Consider the following 11224-nt stretch of genomic DNA (forward strand, 5'->3'; position numbering starts at 1 on the left):
AACTATTCAATTCTAACCACTTACCTTGTTCACAACTCTTTTCTTCTAACATTTTTTGACTAGTTTTAAATTTCCCCGGAGAAGATTTATACCACTGAGACGAATGTGCGCTACTTTTATTCTGCGATACTTTGTTATTCATTTTACATTTAGCTGGTGAAGATCTGTCCCAAAAAGATACTTTCCGACTAGCGCTACTTTTCTGTGGGAACACATCTGGTGACTCTTTTCGCCATAGAGATATTTTTGGGTTTACATAAGATACATCAACATTTTTATTGTATTTATGGTCACTTCTAGAATAATGAGACTTTACCTTCTCTTGATTACCTTTGGGACTTTTCTCTCGTGGACTTAAGTAACGAACATTTTCGTGGGGATCGTAATTACCAAATCTGGTATTCATGTGTCTCATAACATTTTTGATAGTTTCTGCTTTCACATGTTCGGCTTGTGCTGCTTGCAATGACCCTTTCTCGGTCAGAGCAAACTTAGTCAAAACTTCGTTCAATAAATTTACTATTCTATTTTTTAAATCAATTCCTGGCTTTAAAATTTCTTCACCCCATTTCCAGATGTACCCTCCGTAATACAATTCTTCATCGGTGATAGTGCCTTTGTCATCTTTTAATGTTACTTTTGGACAGTTTTCTTCATAACAACCAAAACAATGTAAACCTTCTGAACTTTGACATTTTAAAGATTTATCAGTAGAACGTTCTTGTATGTCTTGTAATTTTGAACATTTCTTAAAATTTTTAAGTGGAGAATGCAAAGACGTGTCACTTTTAGATTTCATAATTTTAGGAGATAATCCAGTGACCATCTTAGAAATAATTTTTTTAAAGTAATCTTTAGGAACGACTTTTTCTTCTTGCATTGCTAATCGCTCCTCCAAGACTTTTATCCTGTTTGAAAGATGATTTATATAAGAATCGTCATTGCCTTTCGATCTTATTTTATTAATATTTTCAACATTAAATCTTGCTTTTCTTCTTGGATTCGGAAATTGTTTATGAAATGAAGGTGATGGAGATTCACTAAGTTCAGTGAGAAGTGGATGTTTCTGACATTCAGCAAGCAATCCTATAATGCCACAGTTTTCACATAAACATTTGCCTTCAATTTTTTCGCCCTTTTCCAATAATTTTTGTTTATTTTGAGATAAAAGAATTGATTTTATATCGTGAGGTGCTGTTTCAACTCTATAACAAGTATGATTTCGATTACCAACAGAACTAGCTAAAGAACTGGGCTTTTTATGCCTAGAAAGCACAAATTCTTCCGAGGCACTTTCATCAACTGTTGTTTGACTGATAACAAGGTTGATGTCTTGCATATTAGTTATTCTTGTCTCTACGTTTTTCAGAGAACGACGAATTTCGCAAAATAAAGGTTCTACAGATTCAGCAATTCCGATGAAATCTTTTCGTTCTAGATCATCAACTGGAGATTTTGAAGAAATCCGTTCTTTATTGTTGGAAAATGATTTTTTTTCTCGATGGTTGCTTTCATAATCATCGTTGTGTTTACGAATTTGGAGAACGGTATCATCATACCTTAATTTATCAAGAACTTTCTGTTTTTTTCGTCTTTGTTTTTCCATCGATGTGATTAATTTTCTAACTTCGTCAGCACGAAGTGTATTAGTTCTTCGTGTACCAAAAGCTTCCAGCTCTTTTGGCTTGATTACAGTAACATCTAGCAAAGTAGATCGGCATTTTTGCGGATTAGATAATATCCGTTTTGTTTCTGAATCCACCTGAATTTCTAAACAGAGTTCTACATCTTCTCCCATGTTTCACGAGACACAGAAACGTAGTACACTTAACAACAACACTTAAAAACGTAAAATTTAACATATAAATTTTCATTGTTACATATTTCATAAATTTTGAAATAAAATTTGTTGATCACGCCAAAAATACGAAACGTCAGTTGATTTTGCTTAAAAATTTGCATCAAATGACAGAGAAACATCAAACAATTGAAAAAATTTTTCAATCAAACGAATTTGTGGTTTATTGAAAATTTACAAAAAATTGACTCAGTTCCAGAAAATGTCTACTATTGATACGCCAAGTTATGCTATTTCTTCAGAAAAAGGTAAGTCTTGCCACGATTTTTATCACAATACAAGAAAGTTAAACGTTTCAGACAGTGGTGATGGCGAGATAAACCGTTATAAATCACTACCTTGTGGAAGTTCCAGCTCTCAGATGATAATATCAGAAATAATGAACGACATTGTAGACAACGCATTTGAAGTAATTGTGGCTAAAAACTTTCAGGTAATAATTAGTAACAAGAAGACTCACTTATAATGCCAGTTTATAGCAGCCCCCTAAACCAGAAAAGATAACACCAAACGTCGTAGGTGACATTATAGACAACATTTTGTCACCTTCCTCAAATACAAATGCGTCAAATGAAAATTACCGGCAAGACGAAACAGCTCTTCTCGATGACGAAATCAAACGAATTATAAAAGAAATGAAATACCCTTCTGATCAAAAAAGCCCAATTTGTACGCAAGGTGTTGGTGATCAACTCGGTGACAAATCAAAAGTAGCTCCCGACAAAATTGTCTCAGAACCCGTCAAAAGAAACACACTAGAACGTAAAAATCGACTAACTAATCTTGTAAGACACTCTAAACAGATGTTGGCCAAACTTGTAACAAACGAAACCGAAAGTGATGTACGAATGACCAAATCTGAGGAAATTCACGAAAAACTTCTAAAGGTTATTGACCTTGAAGGAAATGAACACAAGAATTTTGCAGAAGGCGGTAGTAGTAGTGCTACTGGTATTTTGAGAATGCCGCCGGAATCGTCGATGAATATGGTCGATTTAGAACCGAGTATTTCACAAGTAGATGATGATATTAATACGGAAACTGCTAAAAACGAAGAAGATTTTAGAAGTGATGATAAAAAATTTAGCAGTGTCAGCAAGAAAAAATGGAATTTTGGAACAAAAATAATGAAGTATTTTAAAAGAAATAAAGACAGCAAAAGAGAATAGTGTTAAACAAAGCATTCGATCCATGTAAAACAAATATGTGTACCCTTTTTCATTCTATTCTACTAATAAATTACTGACTACATGTCAATCGCACTTTCGTTTAAAACAAGGATCATATGCTTTAATGTTAATTAATCAAATTTTACATTTTTTTATTAAGTTTTCTTGTAATGATTTTTTAATAAATTTTTGGCAAAGGAAGAGTAGGTCTAAACGGGGCAAAAATACTAATAAAGCACAAGACATAATACCATTACTACCGAGATTTGTATGCTATTTTATTCACAATCACATTATTTTTAGACAAAAATTTGAATAAAATAAAATTCTAGCAATGTTAAGGTCCAAACGGGGTAGGCCATCCAAATTGCGTTTTATCTTTGACATTTCAGAAAATACTGAAATAATGTGTGAATCTGATATTAAAATTGTTATAATGGAGCAGTGGACTCCCCCAGAAATAAGAAAAACTGCTATAGAAGCAACTGAATACTAATTTAACAAAATATTATGCGTAACTTGTCAATTTGAAAGAAAAAAATCCAGTTATTTTTGTAATCTTAACGTTGGCAAACCTGCATATTACCGCCCAAAGGATAAAATGATATTACTGCTCACGGCATTTAATGAAGCGCTTCCCAACCTTTAAAAGGTTAGTAATCGGCATATTACATTAGTAGTTGTGAATAAACAATTTTTTACCATTTATTACCATTATAACCAAAATTGTAACACTTCATGGTGCAATTTTCATATAACGTATTCATCTTAAAAATTGTCTAAACTTTTAATTTTACTTGGTAATAATAATTTCACACCAGTTCTTTCTCTAAATTACATCCGGTAGCACACATTTAAAATTTTTATTCTGAACTTTTTATATGATATTGCTGAATTTGTAATGAATTATCTATTATTTATGAATTTTGCAATCAAATCAAATACATCAGAAATTGAAGCAACTGAAAGGATAAACTTTTGACTGTTTGAGTTTGCATCAATATAAATGTTTACTATAGCTGTTAATACAGAAAATAATATTGAAAAGTTGATTTTAAGGTAGAGAATATTGATTAAGTGTACTCTTCTTTCAGCTACAAAAAGAAGAATAGTATATTCCGTAACAAGTTTAGAACTTGGCATATTCCGCTCAAGAGTAAAGGTTCGTCTCACGAGCCGAAGGCAAGTGCGGAATATGCCGTTCTAAACGAGTTACAGACTATACTTTTTCTACGACTAAAATCACAGAGAATTCTGTAATTACAAATCAATCAAGAATATTGTTGTTTTTCTAAGAAAAAATAATTTTGCGTTAATAATAGTTTCATTTACTTTGTTTCCAATGCGTTTCCAAAAGAAATTTTATCTAATCTAATGATTGTCATTATATGTAGAGTGATTGATGTTTACCAATTAAAGTTTGTGTAATATTTTGCTGCCAAATTTAGCACCTGAAACATTCTTTAGTTATGTTCTAAATCCATTTGTTCTTGACCACTCCCACCCTTTTGCGTGTGATATTTTTGGGTCTCTTTCTGGAGCAGGCGGGATTGGCATCACCGGCTAAGACAGTTTCACTAATTTCAAACGAAATAACGGTGTTGCCAAAGTTAGAGGCGTCCCAGGACCAAGAAAGAGGCTTCAGTTACAGAAACATCAGCGCCATCTACACATATAAAACAAGAGACCCACCGTCCTCCGAGCCCCACTTCTGGTCCATTTACTAGAAGGCAAGTTACAGTTACATCATCACAATGGTAAGTACTTGCAAAGTTAGTGCACGTTATTGAAGCATGCAAGCTGATAAATCTAGTCTTGGTGAACCTGCCTATGTTAGAGCCTTTAAGTACTGGAAGAAGAAGATTAAGAAAGCCCAAATAGTAGTTACCCTTTTCTTTTACCCATCACATAAATCATACATTTTCCATTCCAGATTTATTACGGGTATATGCATAGGTAGTGAAATTTTTGTGATCGGTTTTTTACTCAGTGTCTGTCCTTTTATGTGCTTTTTTGTAGATTTTTGTGAACGTCTATATGTCTTATTGTCTTAACACCAACTATATGTGTAGATTCGTATTTCTAGGCATTAACTGTGTCGTCTCGTAAATAATTCGTTTGTTCATGTATCGTAAAAACTAACATTTTACTAAAAAGCTTAAACAAAATCTAATCACGTGTTCTTTTCACAGGCTGATCTTAGCGCCAGGGACATTGAAAGTGAGTAAAAAATATAAATAACAATCACCGACATTTAATTCCAAAGCATATGCGTTTGGCTAATTTTAGCCTAGAACTTATATGGCCACACTCGCCATCTGAATCTATTTTTACTTCCCATTGATTTCTAAAATTAGGATTGCGCTCCGCTTCACGCTTTCCGCGATCTGTTACAGTAACCCAATTATTGAAACAACCCCAAATAAATTACAAACTAGTTAAAAGATGCTAATCTTGATTTGACTTAGGAGCGAACTTCGTGTTCTCGATCTACGATTTCGAGGGTAATGGTACCGTCGATGCAGTCAATTTGGGCGATATGCTCAGAGCCCTCAACCTTAACCCAACCTTGGCCACCGTTGAAAAATTGGGAGGAACCAAGAAGAAGAGTGAGTGTTATTTAAATAAAAATGAAAATCATGCATTGGGGAAATTTCAGACGAGAAGAAACTCAAAGTAGATGAATTCCTCCCTATCTTCAGCCAGGTCAAAAAAGAGAAAGAACAAGGCACATTCGAAGATTTCTTAGAATGTCTGAAATTGTATGACAAAGAAGAAAATGGTAAAATGATGGCAGCTGAACTTTCCCACACCCTCCTCTCTCTTGGTAAATACATTGCTAAAAGATTATTATAATTAACTGAAATTGGTTGATTAGGTGAGAGGCTGTCAGACGCTGAAACCGAAGAAGTTCTCAAAGACTGTATGGACCAAGAAGATGACGATGGCTTCATCCCTTACGAACGTAAGTTACCCCTTTGTTTACTTGTACATAATTAGTTTAAATTATTTTGTTAAAAGTACTGTAATTAGAGTTAGAAATAAGCATGTTATTTTGCGGATTTCAGCATTCCTCAAAAAGATGATGGCGTAAGAAGCTAAATTTAGATTTTATTTTTGAGTAAGTAGGAATTTGTGCATACTGGCCGCCGTCGCTTCGCAAAGAATTTTTACTGTCGTAATGCTTAGCCGCCTTTTATTTAACATTTTTCAGGTTTTTTACTGCTATTGCTACATACTATTTTTATTGTTTTTGCATTAATTGTTGATGTTGATCTAAGAATTATTTTTGTAGCAACTTGAAAAACTGTGCGTTCCACATTTGGGCAAAAATTATCATTCAAGACCGGAAGCCATCACGCACACATGGGCCTTAACATCTAGACGCCTCATTGGGAGATATTCACACATAGAAAAAATAAATTTAATTTTTTGTTGAGTTTATTTCTTCTTATGTTCAATAAATTGTAAAAATTCGTTTGATTCATTATTTTGGTTAATGTATTATTATTATTGTCATAAAAATAAACTGTAAAACACCTTTAAAGTTTCAATGAAACTATTAAATAAATAATTAAATCATTATTCTAAGAGATTTAACTAATAAAATTTAAGCAGAAAAATTGAAAATAAAATTTTAAAATTTTTAGATCTTTTAATAATGGAATACGGTTTTAAATTCCCTAGCAAATTCTTTTGCTAATTTTATGTTTATCCTCATTATATACTCAAATATTTAATCGTTGAAAGATAAGTTTCTTCCTTCCAAATTACCTGTTGACGCCTCAATCGTGAAGCGTTGAAATCTGTTTACAAGTTTTAATTATGTCTATAATCTACCTAAGAAATAGGTATAGGTAGCGATTCAGGGCGGTTTAAAAAAAACAAACAAAACAAGAAATAAATGTTCATTGTATTTATGTGCAAAAAAATAACGTAAATGTTACCTCAATTGTAATATAATTTTTAAAACTAGCCTTTTAAACTGTCACATACATAAATACTCATTCATCTCAAAATATTCGTCTCAAGAAATTATAGAATTGATAAAATTTGGACCGTAATACCTATTGCTTTGCATCCGTGAAACGTAAAAAGATTTCTCCATTGATTTTTGGAAAATTTTTTTTTTAGTTTCAGATAATTTTGTACTTCACACTTGTTTTTCAAATTTTATTTTTTTAATAAATATGTATTTACAACAACAAAAGACTAGAGTAGTCTGTTTGCCATTGTCATATTCTAAAATATGATTATAAAGTCTTCTTTAAAAATTAAGACTAAAATTCTAAATAACAATGTTTTATTAAAAAATATTATACTAAAAAACAAATTGCAATAGTATGCAGTAAATAATAGCAAAAGTACTGCATAAAATGTTGCCAAAAACAGTGGCAACAAAGTAGCAAATGTTACTTACAGTTACACATTGTGACACCGAAATAGAAAAAATAGATTTATTCTTCGACACTGTCAAAATTTGCGGTTTTTTTCCTGTGTAAGAAAGTTTTGACAACTGTTTGACATTTCTCAATACAAAACGTCACATTATTTTTAACAGATTTAAAGCAATTTTGAGCTTTGTTTAGTCTAACTCGTTAACACTCGTGGTTTAAAAATCCACTCGTAAAATAAAGCGTCCAATTTACACTCAAACTCGTCGAATAAATAACTATTTTCAGTTTTATTCTTGTTTTTTTATTATTTTTGTTGAATACTTGTTGTGTGCCTCTGCATTTTATAATTCTATACACACATTTTTTTTAAATACTTAATCAAACGTTTAATACAAAAAAGAAATGTAATTTTTGAAATGAGACTTTTATGATGCTTGAGAATGTTAATTTTCGTATTTTTATCCTTTATTTGAAATATAAAAATTTTAAAATTTTGTAATAAAACAGTAAGTATTAAGATTAAAAAATTAATTACACTAATTGGATGCTTCGTACTCATGACAATCCTATTCGTGGTTTCTGAAATACGAAAAACTTCGTTATAAACAAAAAAGATTGTATTTCTTGTACATACCTACTTGTTTTAAAGAGAAAAAGTTTTTGGTTTTTTAGTAATGACCTCATCAACATTTTTTTAAATAAAAACCCCTAATTTTTTTAGCCAATTCTATGGATCTTTTAATTGTCGAAATGACAACACAAAAATATTAAATATTACATAAAGTTGTCGAAAAAAAGACATCTAAAAAGTGCAATATTATCAACAAAAAACAAACATACAATTTCAAATCTAATTGAGAATTTTGTCTTTTTTCACCTGACCAAGCATTTTTGTCAAATCAAAATATTTTCATGGTGAATAAATAAGATTATTTCATAATTTTGCCACTCACTGTATAAAAAAAACATCAGTCTTTGTAGGTGATTAAAAAAAAGGATTCAAATATACACATAATTATAATAAGCAATGCCGATCTATTTGCGTGACGTTACTGCAGTAGTATTAAATTGCAATTGCAGTTTTTTTTCGGTTAGTCTGCAACCAATGAAAAGTGACATGCTGGCAGTCTTAGATACTGATTTAGATTAAGATAGGTGTGCTATATAAAACATCGGGTTGACATTATTGAAGCCTCATTCGTTGCGCATCGACAAGAAATTGCAGCCAAGCGAATCACAATGGTAAGTATTCAAAAAAATATATTTCCAGTATCATACAAAATATTACAGGCGGACTTGAAAGAGGCCGAAATCGAAAGTAAGTGAGTTGATAAAAATATTATAATTATAACATTTTATGTAATAGGTGCAAAACTTGCCTTTGATATTCATGGTGAAGGCGATGTCTTGGATGGAGTAAATTTAAATAAATTTTTGTATTGCTTAGACGTAAATCCGAGTTTGGCTAGATTAGAAAAATTTGGTGTCACAAACAAGCCTGGTCTGTCTCAAGCTAACCGTTCATTTAACATAACTGAAATTTGTTCTTGCAGGTGAAAAAAAGTTCAAATTCGAAGAACTACTGCCAATTTACAGTGAACTTAAGAAAGAAAGAAAAGATCAAGGATGTTATGAAGACTTCATCGAGTGTCTTAAATTATACGATAAAAATGAAAATGGAAAAATGGCTGCAGGAGAATTGTCTCATTCGTTACTATCTCTTGGTAAGTTTTTGAATTTATTTTATGTTTTCTAAAAAAATGATAAAGGGGAGAAATTAACCGATCTGGAGGTCGACGAATTGTTTGAAGATTGTCTTGATGAAGAAGACGATGAGGGCGAAATCGAATATATACGTAAGTTTTCAATTTCGACATTAACAATATTAAAAAATGTTTTGCAGCATTCTTAAGACGGATGTGCAGTTTGGATCCTCCACTTAAGCCCAAAAAGAAGAAGTAAATATGAAATTATGTTAAACTAACATTATGAAGAATAAAATTATATATACTTGCTTGAATTTTTCTCTTCCTATCACGGCTCATTGCTCATTTGCATAATTTCCCGCTCCATGAGCATTCCTCAATGCGAGCTTTCACCTTGGTCGCGCAGGCGTGAGCTTTCATCTCAGAAGACAAGATTCGATCGACCGCCTGGGGAGCGCTGCAACCAGCCTCTCAACAGTGAAAGGAAAAGCTTCTTTCGTGCCGAAACGTAAACAATCGCTGACACTCGTTCGATGTAAAGCTTTGAACGAATTAGTCTGTTCGTGCTATCTATAACACAATAATAAACGCCTGTTAAGCTCGCGACTCTTCCTGCTCCTGGGCTTTAATATCCGAGTGGTTTCTTCTTGCAACGAGGGTGATTTGTGGTGTGCCTGAGTAAATTTCTCAAAATGACTGACGTGCGTACGAATGGTGCTCATGTGCCTGAAAAAATTCCGGGGGATACCACCTCAGGAAATGCAGGTAAGGGATTTTGCAACAGGAAAAAGAGCAATTCGTAAACAACATTTCTGAGATTCGGGTGCTATAAATAAGATGAGCGAGAAGGAGATGCAATTTGCAAAAAAATACTTTTTATCTTACCTGCGACAGTTTGTTTTTATTTTTAGATTTTAAAAATATGTAGTTTAAACGGTGACATTTGTAAATCAAAATGAAATGTGAATATTTTAATGTTTTGTGTGTATTTCATTTTGAAGTCATTTTTTTTTTATAAAAGGTCATTTATTTTAGAGTGTATACTGCGAGAAAAAGTTTACCTCCAAAATGTTGGTAAACAGGTGACTTCTAGTCTTGAATATTCAAATAAACATATGTTGCGCAATGAAGTGGATGACATCAGATAGATAGCCGACGAGCAGCATTGAAATGAATTAACACATAATATGGGGAACTGTTGCATAATTATCAAGTCACATTTATATACAGTGCCTGAGCAGAAATTAAACTGATAAAAAATTTTAAACGTAGATATTGTGAGTTACAATTATAAAAATACTATAAGTAACGATTTTAAAATAATGCTAAACGTACTCGTAATGTTTCCTAATCTTTGCGGAAGTGCATTTTATGTAATTACTGGGGAATCAATAAGGCAATAACATGTCCTAAAGGTGTCGTGCGTGTTAATACTATTATGTGGGACTACAAATAAAATTGGCAGAAAAATACATATGATATGTACCTATAATATTTGGCATCAGTTAAACTACTCAATATTCGTATAAGCAAACGAGTAGTTTGTTTAAATATTTTTTGTAATTTTATCTAAGAAATGTTTACTTTTTTAAAGGTCAACAAACTGATGGTTATTTTTCTATGATTTATTACCAACTTTGTAGGTAAATAATTGCATTCATTATGGAGAAAAAAATAGTAATAGAGCTTACCAACGACAATTTTTGCAATAATTACATTTCTAACATCTTCTGTGCTAGTTAGACCGCTTTGATTTAATGGTCATTTAAATTTCATTATAAAATCGGCCCTTACTGAGGTTAAATAAAACTACTTAATATTGTTGTAGATTAATACTTTTCTTTCTTTTAGGTTGTTAAGTATATAATCAATTGTACATTTTCAAAATACATTTAACATTGCACTAAATTTTTCACAAAATAAATTGGAAAAAAGTAACATCTACAAATTTAATCATGCATTAGTTTTGATTTAAAGTTTACTACTATTTTAACATACTAAACATATGCATGAAGAGAAAATGCAGATGTTTACTCTTCAATGATGAACAAATTGTAAATGCTGGCCTCAATACTATAATCTTATTCTATGCAA

General features: G+C 31.7%; 4 protein-coding genes across 6 annotated transcripts in view; 3 read left to right on the forward strand and 1 right to left on the reverse strand.

Moving 5' to 3' along the window:
• LOC123007267 overlaps positions 1-1942 on the reverse strand; it is a 2228-nt gene extending 286 nt beyond the window's left edge. For both annotated transcript variants that reach the window (XM_044402464.1, XM_044402463.1), the window contains exon 1: positions 25-1942. In XM_044402464.1, coding sequence (XP_044258399.1) covers positions 25-1798 — 1774 coding nt within the window. In that variant the 5' untranslated portion in view covers positions 1799-1942. The remainder of the gene's footprint in view (positions 1-24) is intronic.
• Positions 1943-1947: 5 nt separating this feature from the next.
• LOC123007268 lies at positions 1948-3228 on the forward strand. Of its 2 annotated transcripts, none has more exons than XM_044402465.1 (3): positions 1948-2106; positions 2158-2291; positions 2338-3228. In XM_044402465.1, exons 1-3 carry the CDS (start codon positions 2061-2063, stop codon positions 3025-3027), a joined length of 870 nt encoding a protein of 289 aa, XP_044258400.1. In that variant the 5' UTR covers positions 1948-2060; the 3' UTR covers positions 3028-3228. The 2 variants fall into 2 exon arrangements, with proteins under 2 accessions (XP_044258400.1, XP_044258401.1); XM_044402466.1 differs by having other exon boundaries at positions 2341-3228.
• Positions 3229-4627: 1399 nt separating this feature from the next.
• On the forward strand, positions 4628-6504 carry LOC123007004 (myosin light chain 1-like). The gene is made up of 7 exons (XM_044402003.1): positions 4628-4784; positions 5220-5247; positions 5496-5636; positions 5687-5854; positions 5906-5992; positions 6096-6148; positions 6323-6504. Exons 1-6 carry the CDS (start codon positions 4782-4784, stop codon positions 6119-6121), a joined length of 453 nt encoding a protein of 150 aa, XP_044257938.1. The 5' UTR covers positions 4628-4781; the 3' UTR covers positions 6122-6148; positions 6323-6504.
• Positions 6505-8534: 2030 nt separating this feature from the next.
• LOC123007311 (myosin light chain alkali-like) lies at positions 8535-9438 on the forward strand. Its single transcript, XM_044402542.1, has 6 exons — positions 8535-8666; positions 8715-8742; positions 8791-8925; positions 8978-9148; positions 9194-9280; positions 9328-9438. The coding sequence occupies exons 1-6, from the start codon at positions 8664-8666 to the stop codon at positions 9384-9386; spliced, it is 483 nt and encodes a 160-aa protein (XP_044258477.1). The 5' UTR covers positions 8535-8663; the 3' UTR covers positions 9387-9438.
• The last annotated feature ends 1786 nt before the right edge of the window (positions 9439-11224 follow it).

Source organism: Tribolium madens, unplaced genomic scaffold (assembly GCF_015345945.1).
Source record: "Tribolium madens isolate multiple individuals breed KSU strain unplaced genomic scaffold, Tmad_KSU_1.1 Scaffold_3;HRSCAF=73;Tcas5.2_LG2, whole genome shotgun sequence".
Classification (NCBI taxonomy): domain Eukaryota; kingdom Metazoa; phylum Arthropoda; class Insecta; order Coleoptera; family Tenebrionidae; genus Tribolium; species Tribolium madens.